Source organism: Parasteatoda tepidariorum, chromosome 12, assembly GCF_982258835.1.
Source record: "Parasteatoda tepidariorum strain Cologne lab strain chromosome 12, Ptep-v5.0, whole genome shotgun sequence".
Classification (NCBI taxonomy): Eukaryota; Metazoa; Arthropoda; class Arachnida; order Araneae; family Theridiidae; genus Parasteatoda; species Parasteatoda tepidariorum.
In genome coordinates, this window is record NC_141766.1 from 24,595,610 (window position 1) to 24,621,924 (window position 26,315).

At 32.0% G+C, this 26,315-nt stretch overlaps 2 protein-coding genes across 5 annotated transcripts in view; both read right to left on the minus strand.

Annotated features, from left to right (window-relative positions):
• LOC107436212 (leucine-rich repeat, immunoglobulin-like domain and transmembrane domain-containing protein 2) overlaps positions 1–26,315 on the minus strand; it is a 236,813-nt gene that overhangs the window by 133,445 nt on the left and 77,053 nt on the right. The window lies entirely within an intron of this gene.
• Positions 8,508–13,652, minus strand: LOC147800981 (uncharacterized). The gene is made up of 2 exons (XM_087155709.1): positions 12,998–13,652; positions 8,508–12,082 (listed from the first exon to the last, which is right to left on the minus strand). The coding sequence occupies exons 1-2, from the start codon at positions 13,650–13,652 to the stop codon at positions 8,508–8,510; spliced, it is 4,230 nt and encodes a 1,409-aa protein (XP_087011835.1).

Here is a 26,315-nt window from a genome sequence, read left to right on the forward strand (position 1 = left end):
AAAGTTTATTACTATGCATTTTTGACATATAAGGAACATATAACTAATATTTATAAGGAACTTACAAGTTATGTTGTATAAATACAAACTTGATACAAGTGTATGAAAATTTTTTTTAATGTTATACCGAATATCTTTATTATCCAGTATGTTAATTTGAATTTAAAAGTAGTTATATTTGTGATTAATGATAAATATAATTCATATTGTTTATTATATTTATTTATAATTATTACACTTATCATTTTAAAACAATTTTTACCTCTTAATTTTTTTTTCCCACTTGTATTAAGAATACAAATAATGCATATCTTGAAAGCAAGAAGTAATTATTCAACAGCTGAATATTTAGATATTCAACAAAACTATGTATATATTCAGCAAAATGAAATTCACAAGTATTTGGATAAACTAAATTTTCAGCATAGTAAATGAATAGGCTGAATATACTGTAAATCGACACTAACTACTCTGTGTATTTAACAAAAAGCACTTAAATTTGTATTGTCTTATGTTAAAAAGATTATTAAGAAGATTTAAAAGAATATTAAAAAGATTTTTCTTTAAAAGATGTCTAATGTGCAAAACTGCTAATGTTCATCTTTAAAAATGTCTAATTTTTAGTATAATCTATACTATGCACTAAATTTGGTTATAAATAAATTTCTTTATAATATCACTGCAGATTTTCAATAACACATGAAAATGAATACATAATATTACAAAAAATGTGAGCTTTCAAAAGTACAAGATTTTGGTTACTATTCAAAATATAAGTGTTTCTTTAAAATTTTAAATTTATTTTTTCTAGAACATATTTAGAAACACTATCCTTTATAAAAAATATATAAATTTTATGTATTAATTAAATTTCACATATGAATATAGGTTTTTGACATTTTCGACATTTTTGACAGTGAGGTTTTTGACGTGACGGTTTAAACCATGGTTTAAACTGTCAAAAACTGTCACATGTCAAAAACCTGCCAACCCTGATTTGTACTGAATAGATAATTTTTGTTTAATTTAATTATAAGTCACAATATTTAAGCTATCTTTCAACTTAAATAAGCAACCATTTTGTAAACATTAACAAAAAAAAATAAATAAATATGCGTGTAATAAGAAATAAACAGAAAACTCGGATGAAAATTTTAAAATTATACAGCTTCTTTTTTTAAAATATAATAGCATTTCAGTAATCAAACATTACTTGAGACCTGTGATTTTTTTTATTACACAGAAAATTAAAATAAAGTTATTTTTTATAAGGAAAAAAATGGAATGGAAGAAACTGTAGATAGTAGTCAATAAGGATAAAAATTCACTATCTCGAAATTAATGGTTTGCTATACACCAGCCAGATTTACTTCCCAAACAAGCTGGAACCCGTCGATATGTAGCTAAGCACTTTTCACGTCACCACCAAGGCTTGAACCCTGGTCCTAAACAATGACAGTTTAGAGTCCTATCCACTGTGTCAGCACTATAGTAAAAAATACATTCAACCTTAATTTACTCAAAATAGCATTTGTCTCCAACGCTCAAACACTAATTCAATTATTTAGCCCTTTCCTTCTCGCTCCCGTCAAATGATGGTATGAAGCTTCGCCCCTTATTTCTCGTGCCCATGATATTCTCAGGCTGGTATTTTCAAAGGTAACCCACCAAAAAGATTAAAGCAATCAATTTCTTTCACCCGGAATGATGTATACTTCTCAATCTATAAACCAGGTGGCAGTACCAGACTATTTGTTACGTGTTTAGAAATAGAGTTGTTCACACTAGTTGTCAGCACTCAAACATGCAAGCTAAAAATTAATCCAAAAATTACAAATGAGTACATATATTGTATATGCACTTAGTTTTATATAATTTTCGTGCATAAAAGCTTCGCACTTTTATGACCGTTTTCCTCTGCACTTTTGTGACCGTACTTAGCACTTTTATGACCGTATTTATGAGACCATTAATTAGCTAATACGAATAATTGAGGGCAAATTCACTTTGTATTAAACTGCATTAATTGAAAATTAATCTTATTTAACTATATTAATAAGTAAAACATCCTGAAAAAACTCCGCAACTGAAATACATCAACGTTCTCATTTCTTCACTAAAGTCACTTACATTTTTTTTTCTTTTTTAAATATGATAACAAAGAATCTTTTATATACAATATATTCAAACCTTATTTATCCGAATAAGATTTTTACCCTCGACACAAAATCAACTTAACCAGGTTTCAAAAAGCAATAACTGAATTATAAATTATTCAGAGAAATCTTAGGATTTATTAGGAAGAAGAGAAAGAGAGTAACTCAGAGTAACAAACGACAAAGCACTTATCTTAGCAAAAAAAGAAATGCAATAGGGAATGAGGAGCAAGAGTCCTCAGGGCCTGTGATCTCCAAAGGCCATCAGAGCTAGGGTCTTCGTAGTCCACGGAGACTATAAATTACCTTCTTCAGAGCATCCACTACCACTTAAATGCGACGCTAAAGTGGATGAAAGAATTACGATGTGGTAAAGATATTTTTTAATGAAGAGCAGTGGAGAAGCATCTAAGCAACTCAGAATTAGGCCCACTCAAGTTTTGTTGTGGAGAACAAATCTTCAATTAAGTATCTACGAGAGAGATTTGTTTTAAAAAGTAACGCTTGAAAGTTTTTCTGGATAACTAAAGAACACGTACGAAAAATTTGAAGTAACAGTAGTTCAAGCTTTGGACAAAAAATAAAAATGGTAATGCAGTTTTTCTGTTCAAGATAATAAGGAGGAACATTCTACTTGATATTTATAGTACTAATAGAAAGGGCTTACTTGTCATTTATGTACACACAGAAAAGTGTATGAACAATAAAAATAATTATAATAAATTTTTATTGAATTATTGATTTTTTTACAGACTAATAATATGCAATTAATTGAATGAAATATAGAGTACACCAAACGACAAAATCAAATATCTCGAAAAATGTAAGCTAAATTATAAACAAGTTTGGCAGTGTTCCAAACTATGTTTGACGGAAAAATAACCAGGATATCCAGTATTCTAAACGTTAGTAAATAAATACTGACTAAAGTAAATCATCCGACGAGCTTGTGTTCTTCATGTTCTAGGAGGCTACTATAAGATATGTTTAACTTTCGAAATTTGAAATGTAACTATGTAACTATATATATATATATATATATATATATATATAAAAACACTATTTTGGCTCTCTGTAAATTGTGCGGCATTCTATACCAGAAAAACAATTTACAGGGCGAGCTACATATTAAGATTTAGAAGAATATAATATGTACTATCATCCAGCGCCCATCCTTAAGAAGCAAAGTGACAGTCAGGAGGCACGTGATCTGTGAACTGATTTTTGGACGATTCTACTTCCATGGAAGGGTACACTGCCTCCCGCCAACCAACATTATATTCTTTCTCTCGATATCAAAATGTGTCAGCAGGTTTAATTTACATGGATAATATACACTGAGTGGCCAAATTATTATGACCACCTCAGAGTTTCATACAAATGAGTTATTGCGACACAGCGCTGCAGCTAGAGGGCAAGATAACTATAACACGGGAATGCTGGACAAGTGAGTCATCAGTTATACTGTGTTGCTTGCTCAGATATGGGAAAGAAAAGTGATTTAACTGAATTACAACGTGGAATAATAGTGGGCGCGAGACATGTCGGAAAGAGTATCAGCAAAACTGCTGCACTTGTGAAGTGTTCTAGAGCAGCAGTTGTTAATGTGTACAAAGAATGGACAATCAAGCAAAAAATCAGATCTCAACGTCACACTTGTGGTCGTCAGAGGGTACTGAATGCTCGATCAGAGAAAAGGCTGGCCAGGATTGAGCAGCACAACGGGAGAGCAACAGTACGACAAATTGCAAGTGATCTTAATCAAGGAGCAACTGTGAACGTCTCTGAACGGACTGTTCGACGCACATTGCGCCGTATAGGGTATGGAAGCAGACGACCTGTTCGTAAGCCTCTACTGTCTGCTTTAAATAAGCGCAGACGTCTCCAATTTGCAAAGGAGTACAAACATTAGACAGTAGAAGACTGGAAGAGGATCATGTGGTCCGATGAATCTGAATCACGATTTCAAATGCATCGCGCAGATGGTAGGATGAGAATATGGAGAAAACAGCACGAAAGCATGGACCCCAACTGCATTGCCACGACACTTCAAGCTGATGGTGGCAACGTTATGGTATGGGGAATGTTCTCCTGGTATTGTATGGGTCCTTTAATTCCTGTACCACAACGCCTTAATGCCCAAGGGTATTTAAGTATCATCGCAGATCAAGTACATCCGCTTATGTCAATGGTGTACTCTGGCGGGGATGGATAATTCCAAAAGGACAACGCTCCTTGTCATAAAGCTGGCATTGTCCTCAGATGGTTCGAAGAGCATGACGGAGAATTTAACTTCCTTCGTTGGCCAGCACAATCCCCAGATCTCAATTCAATTGAGAATTTGTGGGATGAAATTGAACGGGCGCTCAGACAGATGGATCCAGTACCATCAAATTTGCAGGAATTGGCAAGTGCCGTTCAGCGAGGAAGGTCTGGCATACCTTCTACCACCTACCAACTTCTCATATAATCCCTGCCCAGACGAATTAAGGCAGTAATACGCGCGAAAGGTGGCCCAACAGCGTACTGAAGGGGTGGTCATAATAATTTGGCCACTCAGTGTATACGTATTCTCAAATAAATATCTTAATAGTACAGTACTGTTTATGAATAGTATAAGAATGCAAACCAAACAAACAATAAATTAAAAGAGAAAATGTCTTCTCTTCAACCCTTTGCGAAATCCAGTAATAGTTGAGAGAAGTGGGTTCAAAGCAGTTTCAAGAATCTGCAGCTGAGCTCCTAAATGTTTTTTTCTTCCTTTATACGCATGGACCACCCCAAATCTTGGGGGACTGATTTACATTATGTGTATGGAAGCTAGCATTCGTTTCTTATGTATATTCTTTGGTAGAGTAGGTAGAGTATCGAAGTTAACACTGTTGAGCGTGGGCTGATTAAAAGGTAGTTTACAGGGAACATCTTTCAGAAACGCTTAAAATATCTATAATAGAAAAACAATGCAAAGTGCAACATCGAAAACTATCAACATTTTACAATTAACTCAGAACAAATTAAACAGCTTGGTAATATCTTGAAATATATATTCTCGCAGAATGTTTGGAAAAAAAAACATTTTCCATACCAAAAATACTTTGAAAATACAACTGACAGAATGACTATGCGAGAGAAAATCTACACTCGGGCATTTTCTATAAGTATCAGCATTTGAAGTAGGCTTAAGAAATAATGCAAGTCTCTCAAACATTTTCTTAACTCTAGAAAAATCTATCGAAATGAAGAAAAAAATATCTAGACAGTTTCTTTTGAAAAGCATACTGTAAGAAACTGTCAAAAAGTTTCGCAAGTGTCCCCCTGCTTGACAAGACTCAAGAATTTCTCCCGTTTCTCTCGTTCAAATTTCTGACATGTACAATACTAGAAATATACTCAACCATTCCCCATAATTTTAGAGTAATATATAATATAGTGGCTATCAAAATTTCAGGATATCGCGAAATAATGGAAAACTTAGGAAAATTATTGGGAAGGGCAAAATACCTTACAATTGCAAAATTATAAGAAGTTCAGAATACTTGATAAGTTTGAGATGGTATATAAATGTTATCAAAATATTCGTTATAATGCTTAAAAGTTTGTGTCACATATTTGGAATTAATTCTAATAAAACTAAAGCAAAATATGAATCGCATTAAATAAACAAAAAAAAGGAAAATGAAATAAAAGGAAGCTAGGATTGAAATAAGGAGAAAATTTCATTACTTAATATACAGGATGTTACGTAAAGTCTGCTTTTAATGTGAGTTTTTACGATCCTTATCAAAAATTAAAAAAAAAAAGACTAAATATTGATTTGCGATCCCAATATGCAAAGTATTATTTTGAAATCGGACAAATCCCGATACAGAAACGGGAGTTAAACAACTATTAGAAAGATGACTATTAAAAACATCGTCAAATTTCAACCTCCTATTAACCCTTTCGCCCCGACTGTCACAAATACGTGCCAGCATAAAACCGTATCAATTAGGGTAAAAAGATAAAACTGGAAACCAAAGTAGTTCTTTAGCAGTTTATTTGTGGGCTGGGTTATAATTGTTTGATTTATTTAATTCACCATTACTTAGTTCAAAATAAAATTATTTAGTTATACTTTGAACTAACATTGATTATATATATGATTAAACTAACAATAACTAAAGTAAAAGCAAAGTAAGTCTGTCAAATTAGCAACTCCTGCATTTAAGTTACCGTTTTTTATTTACTTACAATCTGATTCTGTACGAATGCTTTTATGAATCACCCGTCCCCAAGAGTTCAAACCTGTTTTGATACTTATTACGTTAGCAGGTCACGGGCTATGCTCGGCTATAATAATCAGATTTTCATAGAATTTTTGTTTTTCCCTCAGTTAAATATTAATTTGCGAGCCCCAGCAAGTATATAGATATATGAATTATATAGCATAATAATCCATATTAATTATTAGATATTAACTAATTTGCAACAATATTAACACAATAACAAGTGTTAAATGCAGTTTTCAGCAAGCATTGAAATAAATCTTACTGTTCAACTAGAAAAACCTAATATAGCCTCTACCTTTGATATGAAATATCATTTGAAGCTATAACTACTTAATAACAGAAAATTAACTTCCTTTCTAATATGCAAATGCGTAACTCATACCAATACATATGATTAAATCCAACAGAGAAAAATATTACAAAGCTTACGAGGCATTTAAATCTGTGAACCAAGAATTGAGAGTCCAAATGAATTAAAATATAGATGAATTTTAAGATATTTTACACCATTATTTATAAACATAATACATCGCAATTTTAATAACAATTATCTACATTTAATAATAACTAACGCTCAATGATATAATTTTTCTAACTATTACATGCGACACTCAACAATCGCTTAAATTAGACAAACTATTCCACCAGAAAAACCAAATTAGAGCTAAATCTTTTCACTTTTTTTTTTTTTTTTTTTTTTTTTGCTATCGAATCCTTTATATAGCAATAGAACTACATTTTGATTGAAAACGATAAAATTCATTTCCTGTCTAATATGAAGGCGCACAATTCATAAGAATACAAATTATAAAATTTAATGGAAAAAAATACTACAAAGCTCGTGAAGCATTTGAAACTGTAAACCAAGAGTAGTGCAGAAAAATGAAGTGAAATTTTATTGATGAAATGTACAATATTTTAAATATTTATAAACATGGTATTACATAGAAATTTTAATAATAATTATCTACATTTAATAATAACTAACCCGCAATAATCTTAACATTTTCACAACTATTACATGCAATATTCAATAATCGCTTAAATTTGTTAAACTATTCCAACAAAAAAAACCAAAACTTTTTCACTTTTGTGTTTTATTGCTATCGAATCCATTCTAAAGCAATAGCTGCATTTTAACTGAAAACGATAAAGTTCATTTCCTATCTTATGTGCAGGCACACAATTCATACGAATACAAATGATTAAATTCAATAGAGAAAAATATTACAAAGCTTTTGGGGCATTCGAAGCTGTCAACCTAGAGTAGCGCAGACAAATGAATTAAAATTTTATGTCGCCAAAGCGTCATAAATATATCCGAAATCAATGAGAGTTTCTATTCGTCCCTGGGGAGACTAGGACGTCACGTGACTTTCCATCAGGCTAAATTTTAATAAGCACTTAAGGATAGAAGCAATTCAACCAAAAATGAAGCACGTTGGAATGCAAATTACAGGATATAAAATTTTCTTAAATGAACCAATCAAGACTTAAAAATGCAAGAGTCTTTAAAATATTAACAAAAACATAACCAGGATTTTTATGTTAAATCAAATTTGGAAAAATAAGTTTTCTTAATATTATTTACTAAAACACCTTAAAATCATTGTAATTTTTCGAAACAAACTTATTGTATATTATTATGTTATATTATATCCGTCGTTGAACAGTGACCCTGTTTGGCCGATAGCTTGCGGGTGTATAAAAAATCAAACGTGGACTGTAAACTATTTATTTTGCGGGTGCGCTGGTAGCGCTGCGGAGCGTGTATGCTCTTTTGTTGTTTCACATCAACTGGCTCTTGGCTGATAACAATGACGCCAAGAAGCCAACGGGCGTAGCAACATACCGGCTTCAACATACCGGGCCACCTTGAAACATAGTTTCAAAATTTGCACATAAATTGACAAAAAAACAGAATTAAACTATACATCTAATAAAAAGATAATTATAAAAACTAATGCAACATACACAAAATTTAAATATATATAATTATAAACAGATGTATAGATTCCTTGGTATAAACCGGATAACTAACACAAAACAAAAGAAAAGTCTAAAATAAAATAAAGAAAGTTAATCAGTCAATAGGTAAAACTGACAGTTTGTGAATGGGTCTTTTATAAGTTCCAGTCTCAGTTTTGACACTGACCACTCTTACCTTAGCATCAGCACTAGGAAAAACTTCTTGTATACGCCCTAATTTCCACTTCAAAGGTGGAATATTGTCCTCTTTAATGAGAACTAAATCGTTAATTTTCAAATTAGGCTGTTCTCGCAACCATTTGGGGCGCTGCTGTAAGCTGGAAATATACTCGTTAACCCATCTTTTCCAAAAATTCTGGAAAAGTTTTTGAGTCAACTGCCAACGTTTTAATGGGGATATGTTTTCGCTTAGAAGGTTCTCTTCTGGTATAGAGGAAAGAGCGGTTCCCACAAGGAAATGTCCTGGGGTAAGTGCTGAAAGCTCAGCGGGATCGTCCGATACTGGACACAAAGGACGAGAGTTCAAGCAGGATTCAATTTGTGCAGTAAGAGTTAAAAACTCTTCAAGGGTCAATTTATGATCACCTATTGTTCTTTTCAAATGCGATTTTGCGGATTTCACAGCAGCTTCCCAAATTCCTCCAAAGTGAGGTGCTGAAGGTGGGTTAAAGTGCCATTTAATTTGCTCATCGGCAAAATACTGATGGATGGATTCTTCTTTTTGAAGAGATTTAACTACTCGATTAATTTCCTTATTTGCAGCAACAAAATTTGAACCACAGTCTGAAAATAATTCATTTGGTTTTCCTCTTCGCGCAACAAATCTTTTTAGAGCTGCAATAAATGATTCAGCGGTTAAATTTCCAACAACTTCGATGTGCACCGCCTTTGTCGCGAAACACACAAATATACAAATGTACATTTTAACTGATCTAACTCCACGTCCAGATCGCGGTTTCACAAAAAATGGACCTGCATAATCCAGACCAGTCTTGGAAAATACTCTAGAAGGCGTTACTCTTGAAGGTGGTAATTGAGCCATTATCTGTGTCGCGGTTTTTTCTTTTAATCGAAAGCATTTTATGCATTTCCAGATTTGCTTTTTTATAACTGATCTAGCATTTACTATCCAAAATTCTTTGCGAATAACTGATAATAGTAAAAGTGCTCCAGCATGCAAGAAGGATTCATGATAATGAATTATAATTAGATTAGTTAAGTGATGTTTCTTCGGTAGGAGAATAGGATGTTTTCTTTCATTCGATAATTGTGTATTTTCTAACCTACCGCCAACACGGATAAGGCCCTCTTCATCCAAAAACGGATTCAAGGAGAGAATCTTACTACTCGAAGAAATTGGTTTGCTATTTTTTAGCTGGTGATATTCGTTTGGAAATTCTTGTTTTTGGACTATTTTGACCAAAACGTTTCTAGCTAGTTTTATCTCACTACTAGTTAAATAACCATTTATGCGATTGTTCGGAGATTTACAGTTCATTATGAAGCGGAGACACCAAGTTATAATTCTTTTTAACTTAACGTATGATGAAACATTGTAAATGATCGGAAAGTCAATAGGAGTTGTTTCAATCAAGCACGATGTCTTTTTGCGTTCTTCTTTGAGAGCGTCTGTTGAGAGAGGGATTTCCTCCAAATGCGATATTTCACCACTTTTCATCCAAGACGGACCCGACCACCACAAGTCTGATGAGGAAAGTTCTTGAGGATTCAAGCCACGGGAAATGAGACCTGCGGGATTGTTATGAGTGGAAATATGTCTCCACTGGTAGTTCTCAGTCAAGGTTTGGATCTTGGAGACTCGGTTTCCAACAAAGGTTTTAAGTTGGTGGGCTGGCGTTTTAATCCATGCAAGTGCGATGGTTGAGTCTGTATGCAAAATGACTTCGTCAATGTCCATTTTAAGAGAATTATAAACCTTTCTTATAAGTTGAGAAAGAAGTAAGCAAGCTGATAGTTCTAAACGTGGTATAGAAATGACTTTTATGGGTGCAACACGAGATTTGCTCGCAATAAGACGGCAAGTGCTAGATTCAGCTAGGCCTGGGCAGTACATGTAAACCACAGCTCCATACGCTAATTCCGAGGCATCAGCGTAACCCATTAAAACAGTTTTTGTAAAAAAGTCAGTTAAAATGTATCTATTAATGCGAATAGTTTCTATATGTTGCATAGATAATGCAAAATTAAGCCACTGACCTGCGATTTGTGGTGGAAGGGGATCGTCCCACGACAGTTTATGTACCCACAATTTTTGGAGAAATATCTTTGCTTTCGTGATGACAGGTTGCAAAAGGCCTAATGGGTCATACAGTCTTGCTATAAAACTCAGCACTTCACGCTTAGTGAATTTGGTGGTCATTTCTGGGATGGATACTTTAAACGTAAATTGATCTTCAATTGAATTCCACCTTACACCCAAAGTTTTGACACTCGCATCAACTTCTGATGCAAAATCATGCTCTGCTGGGTCACCTAATGGTAAACTGTTCCTTAACTCCCTTGAATTAGAGTTCCACTTATGAAGAGACATTCCACAAGTTGCTAGAATATCGTTCAGCTGTTGTTGCACTTTCTGAGCACCTTCTAAACTTTGAGCACCTGAAACGATATCGTCCATATAAATATCTTCCAAAAGAACTAATGATGCCAGTGGAAATCGTAATTCATCTTTAGCCAACTGCTTGAGAGTTCTGATTGCGAGAAATGGAGCGCAAGCAGTTCCGTAAGTGACTGTCTTGAGTCTGAATGTTACAGGTTTTGCGTACTCTGAATCTTTCCAAACAATTCTTAGAAGATCAAGCTGCGATGGATCTATTTTGATTTGTCGAAACATCTTTTGGATGTCTGCCGTGAAAGCATATTTATGTTTACGAAATCGAGTCATGATTTCGAAAATGTCCTCGACCACGTCCCCCTTCAAAATGACATCATTCAAGCTCACACCTGTTGTGGTACTTGATGAAGCGTTGAACACAACACGTAACTTAGTAGTTGTCTTATCTGGACGATAAACACCGTGATGTGGGAGGTAATAGGTAATTTGACTACCGGAATTGCTTTCATTATCATCATATTTTTCCATATGATTCATGTCTAAGTACTCCTGCATAAATGATTTGTATAAATCTTGCATTTCTTGATTTCTGGATAATCTTTTCCATAGTTGATTCAGACGTCGCACAGCTAAGTCCTTGGACTCTCCTAAACGCTCAACGTCCTTAACTGGCATCTCTACGATGAATCGTCCATGCTCATCTCTGCGATAAGTATTCTGAAAATGTGATTCACAATACTTTTCTTCTTCACTCTGAATTTTTATTTTATAGTCTATATCCTCTATTTTCCAGAATTTTTCTAAGCAGTCTTCGACTTCTGTTTGAGTGGTTATGAAACCGCAGTGAATTTCTGGAGTGCGGGTATTTATTGCTCCAGTTGCAATGTATCCAAAAACAGTATTGCGAAACACCAAATCACTGTTTGCAACGCGGATATCTCCAGCCTTGATAATTTCGAAAAATACCTCCGCGCCTAAAAGCATATCTATTCTTCCAGTTACCGCGAAATTAGGATCTGCTAATTGTTGCGGAATTTCTAACTTATCTACTTTGAAGGATGTAACAGGAAGAAAATCGGTAATTTTGGATACCACTAAAAAATCAAGAGTTTTCAAAAAAGAGCTATTACCATTACAAATTGTAGCTTGTATTTTTGATCTTATTGTAGTTTCGTTTCCGCCCAAACTCGAAACCCGATAATTTATTTTTTCTTGCGGTACTCCTAATTTATTAGCGAAATTAGCTGTACAAATATTCGACATGCTGCCTGAATCTAATATCGCCCTACATTGCATATAAGATCCATTTAAAGGATTTAAAACCCAAATTAAAACAGTTGGAAGAATCGCTGTTTTATTTTTCGAATTAATGCAAGATAAAGAAGCAGAAACAATTTCATTATTTTGTTGATGAATATTAAATACCGCTGCTTCGGGATTGAGGTCATGACCGTGAGAAGAAGAAGCCAAAACCGCAGAGTTGTTTATAGTTTCGCGTTCTTTATGGAGTAGTGTATTATGCTTTGAGTGGCATATGTAGCATAAATGTTTCGATTTGCAATTCAATAACTTGTGTTGACTGCTTAGACAATTTAAACACAATTTATGTTTTGATACCAGCTCACTTCTCTGATGACTATTCAATTTCAAAAAAGAATCGCACTTAAAGATAGGATGATTCATTTTACACAAAATGCATGATTGAGTTACACTTTTATTAATTAGAAATGTTTTCGTTTTTGGATTTCTCTCTTGACTTAACTTAAATCTTAAAGGAGTGGTTTTGCTAACATTTTCTAATATTTGAGCTCGTTTTTCCAAAAATGAAAATAAATCATCTAATTTAGGAACATCGTTTGAGCTAATATTTAATTCATACTGCCTTCGAGTTTCCCTATCCAATTTTTGAAGTACTATATTTAAAACAAAAATATCAGAAAGATCATTGCGATTATACTCCAAAATTTTTAATGCTCTTATATTTTTCTTTACACAATCAATTAAATTACGTAAGTCTTTAGCCGACTCATGCGTTAATTTTTCAATATCTAATATTGATTTAACGTGAGATTCTACTATTAACCTTTTGTTTTCGTATCTTTCTTCTAAAGCTGTATATAATGAAGTGAATGTATCATCTAATGTAATAAGATTTTTAGCTTCTCCGATTAAAGCTGAATTTAAATAGTGTAGTTTTTGTGCATTTGTCAACTGATTATTGGATGTAATAACATTATTGAATTGCAATTTGAAAGTACTCCATTCTTCACATTTACCCGAAAATTTCGGTAGCGGAATTTCTGGTAATTTTATGCTAACACTATTGTTTACAAAACTTGCGGCCGTTAATTTCACTTGATTAACTGATTCTAAATAGGTTAAGCAATTTTTAATTTTGCACTTAGCACTAATGATTTTTTCGCTGTATTCTTCGCTAGCGCTAATTTCAGTTTCGAATTCTGCTGGAACCGAAATTAAATTTTCAATTTCAGAATTTAATGACGTCAAAATACTCTCCTTTTGACTTAATTGCTCAAATATTTCATTTAGTTCTGTTATTTCTTTAGTGTCACTTTGCATTATAGTATCTGCTTTTGTTATTAGTTTTGTAGCGCTAGTTCTGATTGTAGCGCGTTTCTTTCTACATTTCTCGATGTTATCCATTATTTATTAAATGAAATTATGCGGTAAATAAATGATGAAAATTTGCCTACCTTTCACTAATTCTATGGCTGGAGATATGCTGCGTTATTTCTGATGCGATGCGTGATCAGTCCAATAATGAATGCGGGTTTTTTATTGTAAATTTGCGATATACTGGATCTTTATCCTCCTGATCGTTCGGACCAGTGTTTGGCCGATAGCTTGCGGGTGTATAAAAAATCAAACGTGGACTGTAAACTATTTATTTTGCGGGTGCGCTGGTAGCGCTGCGGAGCGTGTATGCTCTTTTGTTGTTTCACATCAACTGGCTCTTGGCTGATAACAATGACGCCAAGAAGCCAACGGGCGTAGCAACATACCGGCTTCAACAGACCCAATTTTGGGTTTACGACTACAAATGTTCAACTCCGTAGCCCTGTAATTTTGAACCCAATCCAAAAGACAAGGGAACTCCTGGATGGAGTATTGGGAGAAATTTTGCCTTCGTAGAGGACATTTTGATGGAGCTAACTAATACCTCCTAGAAAAGAGAAGGCCTTAGCACGGGTTACCATAAACAAGAAATTTGATCCTTTAGTCGCCCAAATGTAATGACATCTTTCGTATTTTCCACCACTGCGCAACTTAGTAACCCAACCGTAGTAACATCTTTCTTCTTTTTCATCCACAGCGCAGTTTATGTTCGTCACGTCGGACTACTAAATTCATCCATGCTGAGGCCTTCATTCTTCTAGGAGGTATTGAGCTAGCCCGCATTTGCGTTACATGGAGAGGAAGACCTCGAGAACCTCCAACGGTTAGCCTGACTGCACGTGGACTCTAACCCATGATCCGCCTTGCACTGAGGATATTTCACGTCAGCAATGTGGTCGGTGCACGCCGGATGCGGAATTCGTATCGACCAGCCATCGCCAGGATCGAACCCCGGTTCACCTCATTAGAAGACGAACGCTCTATCCCCTGAGTCATCGCGGCTCTCCCAGAGGTACTGATTTGTTCTGGGAACATGGAGGACTTTGCGACTCGACAGATTTAACGTGCATGAGTCACCATTTACTACACGGGGACTCATCATCCAGAATGGGATCGAACCTACCAACTCTTGGACATGGGCCCAGTGCCCTACCGACCAGGCTCTCCCGGTCCTCTATAGTATATTATTATAATTGATGGAGTTTTGCGCAGACCGTCTTTGCGCACTGTTTAGAATCCTTGCCAATAGTGAAAAAAATATACACATTGAGAATCGCAAATTAATATTTAACCAAGGGAAAAACAAAAATACTAAAGAAATCTAACAAATTACACTAGAAGAAAGCCAATTTTAAAAACATCAAAATAGGTGAATTAGAAACTTAAAGATATTTCTAACAACACATGGTTAAATATTAATTTGCTCCTTCAATATTTATACATTCTTGTTCTCATTTTTCTTAAAAACTCTACATTACGGGTGGTCTAAACGGAACACACTGTATTAAATATTTAAATATGAAATAATATTACTAACTAGATCAAAATCAAGAAGAAAAAAAGATATCACAGCAAAGCATCGCAAAAGTTCTTCGATATCACTTGAAAATAAATAATTTATACCTTACATAAATATTTGTCTACTAAATAGCTTACACTCAGAAGGAGTTTAAATTATTCAAATGAAATTTAAAAGATAGTTAGTAATTCTGATAAACATTATTTGACGATTAAAGCAGATTTCAAAACTTGAAATAAATTTTAATTCTTAATAACATGCATCTAATAAATGTCATAAATATCAACACACTAATGAAATTTTGAAGACGCTAATTTATTTAAATGCCTGAAATGTTGACTAATATTCTCAAAACAATTTTAAGTGGGAAAAGTTAACTCGTAAGTGGATAATTAAGTAGAAAATGCTGTATTAGTTAATGCAATTAAGCGACCATTCACGCAATCAAAATTTTCTCAAACTCATAAATTTGTTTATTAAGTTTTTATTTCATTTTGTCTGTTATATAGGGGAATTGCTCAAAAAAATAACAATGGAAACAATGTTATTTACTGTTTTGAAGTTTAATAATTTTTATACTATAGATGCAATATATTCATTAAATGTGCAACATTCCTTTAAATTTTTTAAAAAAATAAAAAAAAATAAAAACATTTTTTATTCAAAATTAATTTTAAGGACAGACTATCTTAAAACAATAAATTTATGAGAAAAATCTTCGACCAAATCGTTACGTGATGTAGATAATTTACTAATTTATATGAATTTATTTATTTATTTATTTATTTATTTTTTTTTTTGCGCCATAATACTTCATAAAAACATGAGAAAATACTTTAAAATTAATGAAAAAATGCCTTAGTCAATATGTTCTGATAAAATAACAGAGATAAATCTACTTCAAAATCTGTGAGAAAGATATTCATATAATTAAAAAAGAAGGCATATATCGAATCAAATTGGCATATGAAATTTTTCATTTGAAATTGGTATAAAAGGCATCAGCACTACCTTATTTGTGAAATAAGATAAGTTAAAATAAGAGGTTAACATTAATTGGCTGGAGTCACAGCATTTTAAACGGTACATTTAGTCATACAGTATTATCAAAACCTGACCTAATAATACGAATAACGTACCATTACCTCTCAAGTAAAATTCCAATAGATTCGTTTTAGATTTTTGGTAATGCTTTTAGTACCGGATTTAAAGAAAATTTTATCATGCGACACTGATCTGACAGCGGTGTCCTTATATTTTTTTCAAGCGCTCTAATTACAAAAAAAAGAAAAAAAAGGAATAGAAAAAATTTTGTATTTTTTTATTGTAAAGAACAGTAATTGTTATTGAAAAAAAATCATTTTATTAGCACTGTAATACAAAATCCGAAATAAAAGTTTTTTTTTTTTTCATTCATATTCAAAAATTTACCAGTAATTTATTTTGCAAATTAAAAATAAATTCTAAAGATGAGTAACTGTTTCTCTTAGATCTAAATAAAGTAACAGCGAATAAACGCAAATTTTAAAGAAAAAAAAGAAACTGGAAGTGATCCGTGTTTGGCAGATTTTACCTTTAATGCAGGAAAAGATACCGCTGTTTTCGTGCTATATTTCAGAATGCTAAATATATTAATATTTCTCACTTATTTCGACCAAAATAAATACAAAATAAAAAAAAATATGAAAAATAGGTTTAAAGGGTTACATAGATTATTAACTCTCAAGTTGAATTAATTAAGCATCATAATTGCATAAATCAGTGATGACAAATAGCTAATCACAAAAACAATTAGGAAATATGTACAGTATTGTATTTTATATTTTTATAAATGTATTATTCAACACATAATTATTGATTCAATGGTAAAGTTATTTTAATTTTTTTAAAATTCATCGCTCTACAATGACATCCTCTTGTGCAACCCATCCTAAGTTAAAACAATTTCTCACGTCTAGTATTAGAAGAAAAATAGTTCTTTGTACTTGGAATAGTTAACATGCAATACATTTTACGAATAAAAAAAAATCACTTGTTTTTTCAGCAAATCGTGCAAGAATTTAATAACAACCCTTAAAATGCAAAAGTTAAATAATAATGACTACTGTTAGTAGTAAATTAAATATATAGAAATGTGGTACAAAGCAGGAATTAATTAATATTTGAAAGTTTTATTTAAAAGAATAAGAACATTTTTTTAAATATTACCTCAAATAATAGAAGAAATTCTATTTAATTGTTCCAGCCTACGTATGGAAATAATCAAAATAACTATGGATATATTTCCTTTAGAGAAAGAAAAAATAACCGGTCAAATATTTAATACATAAAAATATTTTTTATGGTTAAATGTCACGCATATTACGTCTCCTTCCCAATTATGAAAAATGGCAACTAGCCAATTAACCTACATGCAAAAACCGTGTTTCATAAAAAAAAGTACCATTTGCATGATGGTCTTAACGGTAAAAATACATTTCTTATTCAAAATAACCATTGTTAGGATTGAAACAGAACGACCTGTTAGCATTAAATTGTGCGCCGCTTACTTCCGCATAAACAACCGCACGTCAACGGCCGAATGAAACAGTAATAAAAAAGATGACAAAATGATGATCGTAACCATGACCGAAGTAGTGTCAGTGTCTGCTTAAAAAGCGTATCGCTATGTGACGCATTCAGAATTTTGACAGGAAGAGATATCAGAAGAGGGTTTAGATCAAATAGATTTTCAATGAAAAAATAAACATACAACTGTTCTACTCTCTCTGTCCGATGATTCAAAACAAATAACAGGATTTGTTCTTAACAATAGACATAAATTTTCACAAGTTTATTATTGAATTCTATTGTGCATAACATGGGGCTTAAACGAAAATGCTAAAGTTTTTTTAAGAGTTGAACAGTACATATAAATGTACTGTTCAACTTTAAAAAAAAACAGCTTTTTTTTTAAAATAAGGTTAACAGATTTCTAATCCGCAATTAGAGAAAAAATCTGAGGAGCAACCTCAAAAAAAAATTCAAATTCAAGGACATACCATACATAGTAATGGAAAATACTAATTTAAATGCACAACAAAGGCTTTCTTTTTCTTTAAAAAAAGAACTAAAAATATCTTTTTTTTTTAACGGATTCGGTTTTTTGTACCTCAAAATATAGGAGGTAGGCGCAATCTGTGAATAAGGTGTCAATAGTTTGGTTTGAAGAGCGGTTCACAGTTTGAACTCTTTAATGTTAATTTTAATTTTTGCGTATTTTTTTCATAGTAAAATTTGTTTGGAGAAAGATAATTCCATAAAAAATTCAACTTTTAGCAAATATCTATTATTTTATTTAATAATGGTCTAAAAAATTTTGTATTTTAAGGTATAATTTTTTTTTTTTTTTTTTTTTTTTTTTAACAGAATTTAAAAGAACGCAATTTTAAATGACAAAATACGAAATTTAAGCGAAATCAGTCGAATAGTTTCCGAGAAATCTAATTTTTAAAAAACTATTTTCAAAAGTTACTTAAGGTGGTCAGACCATTTTATTTATTTATTTATTTACTTCTTGCACATTGTACAAGGGTCGACTTATTCTGATGTTAAAATTTAAAAAGAAAAATGTTCGTGCATGTACGCTAATGAATAGATATCATCTACAGAATAAATAAAAGGTTGTTAAAATATATTCTACCCACATAACAAAACGCCGGAAAATAATTTATTGCAGACTTAAAATGTTAAATATTAGAAATAAAGTAAACAAATTTAATTGCATAGCTGTCTTTTTAACTTTTTTTAGCCTTATATAAAAAGTTGAACAGAAAAAAAATCTAGAAATCACCACTCTTAAAATACATTAGAATACACGCACGAACCTATATGCACTAGATTATTCATCAAAAAGCCTGAAACGTATTCAACCCATATAACTGCCAAGTTTTACGAAATCTCTAACTCATAACGTTAGGAATCTCACCCAAATTGTGCATTATTTGGCCAACTTCGATGAAATATGACATAAAAGCAAACAATTTGCAACTATATAAACTACAAATAGTAGCATGAATGATTTAAAGAAAAATTAAGCAGCCTCTATACCTCCCATATATTGGAGGGCATAAGTAAATCCCGTTGAGAAATGACAGTCGTTAAGAAAGGCAATATTTCATGGCAGATAACTGGGATTTGTCAAGCAGTTTATGCCATCATCTTTTAGCGCCATCATTGGATGTTTTAAAGAGCTTACAGAAATGCCATAACTTTCTATTTCGAAAGTATAAAGTTCGAAAAAAAAAAGATTAGTGATGAAGGAGTAGAAGAAAATAGAGAAATGTGGCGGATCTAAACATGTCGTTATAAATTTGTAAATGCGAAAAAAGTTCAATATTATGTCATATTTTGACTGCAGAATTGATGCAAAATATAAAGTTATAAGCTTTAGTCAGGATCAATCGTAGCATAAATCTTTCTCCTGAAATGTTGCGTAACGAAAGAGAAATTTTAACTGTTTATTTACAGAAATATGTAGATATATTTGAGTAAAAGTGGTTTTATTTTCGAGGATTCAAGTTTCCTCTGTTCTGTTCTGCACATGATGCATGCGAAAAATTAATATTTTTGTCAAAAATAGTATTTTTAATGAGTATATATAACTGAAATGCTTTAAATTCCAAAAGGCATGTTTTCTAAAATCTTTCTCCTGAAATGTAGCGTAACGAAAGAGAAATTTTAACTGTTTATTTACAGAAATATGTAGATATATTTGAGTAAAAGTGGTTTTATTTTCGAGGATTCAAGTTTCCTCTGTTCTGTTCTGCACATGATGCATGCGAAAAATTTATATTTTTGTCAAAAATAGTATTTTTAATGAGTATTTATAACTGAAATGCTTTAAATTCCAAAAGGCATGTTTTCTAAAATCTTTCTCCTGAAATGTAGCGTAACGAAAGAGAAATTTTAACTGTTTATTTACAGAAATATGTAGACATATTTAAGTAAAAGTGGTTTTATTTTCGAGGATTCACGTTTCCACCTTTCTGTTCTGCACATGATGCATGCGAAAACTTAATATTTTCGTCAAAAAAAATATTTTTAATGAGTATTTATGACTAAAATGCTTTGTAGTCCAAAAGGCATGTTTTCTAAAATCTTTCTCCTGAAATGTTGTGTAACGAAAGAGAAATTTTAACTGTTTATTTACAGAAATATGTAGATATATTTGAGTAAAAGTGGTTTTATTTTCGAGGATTCAAGTTTCCTCTGTTCTGTTCTGCACATGATGCATGCGAAAAATTAATATTTTTGTCAAAAATAGTATTTTTAATGAGTATTTATAACTGAAATGCTTTAAATTCCAAAAGGCATGTTTTCTAAAATCTTTCTCCTGAAATGTAGCGTAACGAAAGAGAAATTTTAACTGTTTATTTACAGAAATATGTAGATATATTTGAGTAAAAGTGGTTTTATTTTCGAGGATTCAAGTTTCCTCTGTTCTGTTCTGCACATGATGCATGCGAAAAATTTATATTTTTGTCAAAAATAGTATTTTTAATGAGTATTTATAACTGAAATGCTTTAAATTCCAAAAGGCATGTTTTCTAAAATCTTTCTCCTGAAATGTAGCGTAACGAAAGAGAAATTTTAACTGTTTATTTACAGAAATATGTAGATATATTTGAGTAAAAGTGGTTTTATTTTCGAGGATTCAAGTTTCCTCTGTTCTGTTCTGCACATGATGCATGCGAAAAATTTATATTTTTGTCAAAAATAGTATTTTTAATGAGTATTTATAACTGAAATGCTTTAAATTCCAAAAGGCATGTTTTCTAAAATCTTTCTCCTGAAATGTAGCGTAACGAAAGAGAAATTTTAACTGTTTATTTACAGAAATATGTAGATATATTTGAGTAAAAGTGGTTTTATTTTCGAGGATTCAAGTTTCCTCTGTTCTGTTCTGCACATGATGCATGCGAAAAATTTATATTTTTGTCAAAAATAGTATTTTTAATGAGTATTTATAACTGAAATGCTTTAAATTCCAAAAGGCATGTTTTCTAAAATCTTTCTCCTGAAATGTAGCGTAACGAAAGAGAAATTTTAACTGTTTATTTACAGAAATATGTAGATATATTTGAGTAAAAGTGGTTTTATTTTCGAGGATTCAAGTTTCCTCTGTTCTGTTCTGCACATGATGCATGCGAAAAATTTATATTTTTGTCAAAAATAGTATTTTTAATGAGTATTTATAACTGAAATGCTTTAAATTCCAAAAGGCATGTTTTCTAAAATCTTTCTCCTGAAATGTAGCGTAACGAAAGAGAAATTTTAACTGTTTATTTACAGAAATATGTAGACATATTTAAGTAAAAGTGGTTTTATTTTCGAGGATTCACGTTTCCACCTTTCTGTTCTGCACATGATGCATGCGAAAACTTAATATTTTCGTCAAAAATATTTTTAATGTGTGACTAAATTGCCTTGTATTCAAAAAAGGCATGTATTCTAAAATATTTCTCCTGAAATGTTGCGTAACGAAAAAAAATTTCAACTGCTTAAGATATATGTGACTATATTGAGTTAAAGAGGTATTATTTACACGAATTCAATTTTCCACTTTTCTGTCCTGCAGTGATTCGTGAAAGTAATTAGTATTTTTGTCAAAAATAATATTTTTAATCTGTATTTATGACAAATACTTTTGTGTTCTAGAAATCATGTCTTCTAAAATCTGTCGTCTAAGATGTTGCGTAACGATAGAAAAAATTTAACTGTTTATTTACTATAATATGCGACTATATTTGAGTAAAAGTGGTCTTAGTTACAAGAATTCACAGTAAGATTAGTGCACTGATTTGTCCTGAAGGTGATGCATGCAAATAATTAATATTTTTGTTAAAAATAATAGATTTAATCTGCATTTATGACAAAAATGCTTTTCTAATAAAAGTGACTTAATAAAAATAGTAATATTCATGTTTAAAAATATAAATGTATCAAAAATAATAATTTCTAATCATGCCTGGAGTGAAATTGCACATTTTATTCTATAATCGTCGTTGAACAGCTGACCTAATTTTGAGTTTACGACTACCAATGTTTAACTCTGTAGCCTTGTAATTTTTAACCAAATCCAGAAGACAAGGGAACTGCTTGATCAAGTAATGGGAGATATCTGCCTTCGTGGAGGTCTTTTTTATGGAACTTACCCATATATGCGCTACATGGCCTCCTACGGTTAACCTGACGGAAGAGGATTCTAACTCATGATCCGTCTATATCACTGAGGATATTCTGCATCAGCACAGATGCATGCGCGAACCGGAAGCGGAATTCGAATCGACCGGCCAGGGCAGGAATTTTATCCCGGCTCACCGAGCGCCTTATCTCCTGAGCCACCATGACTCTGAACTGAGCATTTGCGAAAATTAAGATTAGCATGACGTTTAAGATTAGCATGAAATTAGGATTAGCGTGACGTTTAGATTAGAGTAAATAAATGCGAGAAACAAGTTTAATAATTTTTTGTAATAATTTTTTAATTGTTTAGCAATATTTTTGATCTTTGTTTCTTATGATCTTAATTTCTTTAATTATCTTTTGATCTTCATTTTCCTAACTTTTCTTTTTTCCTTAATTCAGGCAATATAAAAGTGTTTCGATTTTTAAAATTATCAGAAACTTAAAATTTCTATGCCCGACAATGGCAGTTGACTTATTAAAAACAGTTTCAAGTTTCAACCTAAAATTAAACCTAACCTGTTTTGGTGAAAATTACATTCGCATTCCTCTTCTGCAATTTGTCACATATCGATAGTTGATTTTTCCTTGCTGAAATATTTATTTTTCACACTCCAATGTGCATACTTAGCTATTATTTGACAAAAATTATGCATGTATGTATAAAGGGCGTTTTTTACGGAACACCCTGCATGTGTTCAAGTTATTTCACACCCTGCATATTGAAATCAAACTATCGGTTTATACTCTGTCTTTTTCATGTCCATTCGTATAGGAGCTGTCTGTATAAAAACAAAATTCAGAGTTTTAATATTAGTTCTAAGAACTCTGAATCAATTATTCAATGAATTCCCGCGACCATTTATCGATTTAAAAAATAAAAAAAAGTCAAATTCTCTGAAAAATTAAATTAACTTAAAGAATGCATTTCCGTTTTTCCAAATAACAGGTTTATAATCGGTCTCATGCCCAAATAAAATACGACAAATAAATCAATAATTCGAAGGATTTATTCTTTTGTATGAATTCCATCGATCATTTCACAACAGAATTCTTTTTACTTTATTTATTCAGTTTTCTCCAAGATTCATAATTCAAAATAAGCGAAAGCTTCGAGAAAATTGTTCTTTTAAAAGTTTCTGCCTTTTTAACAATTATTTTTTTTTTCTTCCTTTTGTCAGACTTTACGTTTTCTTCAAAAAATCTTTAGCAAAAATTAATATTTGTTTTTTTTCTTCCCCCAATTCAAACTTGCTTTAAATTTCAGTAATTTCATTTTCAAAACACCAAGCTATGTAAAGGTTGAAACATGAAAATAAATGTACAGAATAACTATTTTTTCTAAACTTTTTTCCAATTATTGAAAACTTTATTCTATAGCGCTTAAATTTAGATGATAAATCGTGGTTTCAACACACAAAAAACCAGAACTAAAAAGAAAGCTTAGTTAACAATTCCTGACAGATAAAATCTTGGCAAGCAAAGAAAATTTTCAATCCAAACAATTTTTATAACATCGCTGATGAAAAATTTATCTAAATAGTTTGAATATAATTTTTAAACTTCAAATTTCGTGACTCGTAATTTTGAGCCGAAATAGCAAATAATTCTTTTAGATTCTTTTTTTATTCGCAGTTTAATTTTTTTATTAAAATTAATATTCCTGTATTTTATATTTACATATTTAAAAAAAGCAATAAAACATTAGTAATAAATACAAATGCTTCACACACAGCGTATCCCGTATAGACGTATTTTTAAAATCCTCTTCAAAATAAAAAGAAAACCCTTGTAGGTCGCAAATTATTTGGTTTATTGGTACAACATACATTTGCAGGCTTGTGTGCTCAATTAAGGCTTATAAACTTTTGTCAAACAGAAGACATCACAAAGAATACATCCAGGGTTACGGTGGCATTCAAACCCGCCACCCCCACGCTTAACAGAGCGTTTTTTGGATGATACCGTTCGGCCAGAGAGGCCCCCCGCAAATTATATTTGTGGGAAAGAAACGTTTTCAAAATTTGACAAATGACGGTTCAGGATGACGACAGCAATAAACAAGATAAGTTTTATTTCGGGAGGAAACAGATTGGTTGAAAAACGATTATTAGAAAGACCTCTAAGTCTAAACTCCCAATTAAACCTGTTTTAATATCTATTTTACCTGATTCCCTTTACAATAGCTGATCAGATTTCCTAACATTTTCGTTTTTTTCTATGTTAAACATCAAGTTATGATTTACAATGCATATATATAGAATTTAGATTTCATTTTTGAAAAGGATTCTAAAAAAACATTAAGGGTTGTTTATAAGGAACACCCACCATATTGCGTTTTTTAACTTATGACTCTTGCCGACCGGCTAGCGTAGGGGTCAAGGAACTGGCTTAGTATCAGAAAAGGTTCTGGGTTCGAATCCGGGGCAGGGCATGGATGTTCTTTGCTTGTCGGTACTATCTGTCTACTTTACAGTGGAAGCACCGTCAGTCCACCTAAATGGTGCCCCTGAAAGAATGGCCAATCAAACAGCCCTTCAGATGTTTGTATGACGAAAGGCCATTCTCCAGGTGGGCATTGGGGAAAAAAATGACTCTTTAGTGCAATCCTAGTTACCGACGGTGGTATTTCGAAAATGCAGAAAGAGGAATGAAGTTAAAATTTTAGTTGGATTAAAAGGCAAAGGCATGCCACAGAAAGCATTTTCTTCGATTATAATTTTTTTTTATTTCCTATGAGCTGCACAATCAGTCTTCCCGATGAACAGACCTAGTGCGTTCTCCAGAAGTGGTATCCACTCTTTCAGGACCACCACAATGGGTGAGATACCGTTGGCCATGTTAATTTGGACTTCTAGTTTCTGCCACACTAGATGGCAGTACAGAGACTATTTGGATGCTAAAGTGCACTAGGAATTTAATTTTGCCGGAAATGCCAAGAGCCAATAAGGCACTCCAGGGAACTTTTACATGCCGCATAATCATACGACATGGCCGCTGAGGATTTTCTGCATCCCGAAAATCAGGTGCCTGGGCCGGGGATCAAACCCGCAGACTTGGGCTCAGAAGGCCGGCGACAAACCAACTGCGCCACCCAGCCACTTGATTATAATTTAGTTACGAAAGAAAAATATTTATTTTAGAAAGGGTTTTATCTATTTCTAAACAGTAATGGCTCGGACAGTATTAGCGTGAAGTTCGTTTGTATGACATGTGTTTAGCTCACACTATTTGAGAACTCACATTTTTTTGGGCAAATTAAAATTTATATTATTCCACTCTTTATGGATAAGTTTATAAATTATTGAGTATTTGATTTACGATTTGTTTGTAGATTAGTTTTTAAAACTAATAAATATGTATGTAATGTTAAAGTACTATTAAAAAAAATACATTTTTAACACAAAATAAAAAGGCAAAGTTTCTTTTCTAGATTTTACTAAAATCGAAGAATGATAAGACAAAACAAAACTAATAGATTTTGTTCCATTATCAAAACCAGCTCAATTCAAAATAATAAATAGAGCTGGTTTTAAAGCCAAATCGTAAATATAATACATTTCAAGATCTAAAGTAATTTTCAAATAAGGAATAGTGCAAAAGCAATTTTGCTCTATATTTATATGTGAATGTAAACATTGTTGGTTGTGAATGTAAGCGTTGTTGATATTCCAAAATAAATAAATAAATAAAAATTTACCGCTTTTCAATTTTTATTTCGTTTTGTCCCATTTTCGTTTCATACCCCATCCCAGACTACAAAACGGCTGCAAATAGATAAGCACATTACGAAATATAAGGAAGAAAAATTTGTTGAATATTTTTTGTGATGCGAAATATATTTTTGGAAAAATATCAAGGCAGTGGAAAAGATTGATTTCATAAATATCGATTTTCAAATGCATCGTTTATCAAATGCGTTCAATCGAAAAATGCAAAAAAAA

Excerpts from the sequence above, each read along its gene's own strand:
- LOC147800981 (XM_087155709.1), bottom strand. The coding sequence starts at position 13,652 with ATGGATAACATCGAGAAATGTAGAAAGAAACGCGCTACAATCAGAACT. Across the intron at positions 12,083-12,997 it reads TGAGTCGGCTAAAGACTTAC|TGGTATCCAAAATTACCGAT; the intron begins GTAATTTAATTG and ends TTGATTTTTTAG.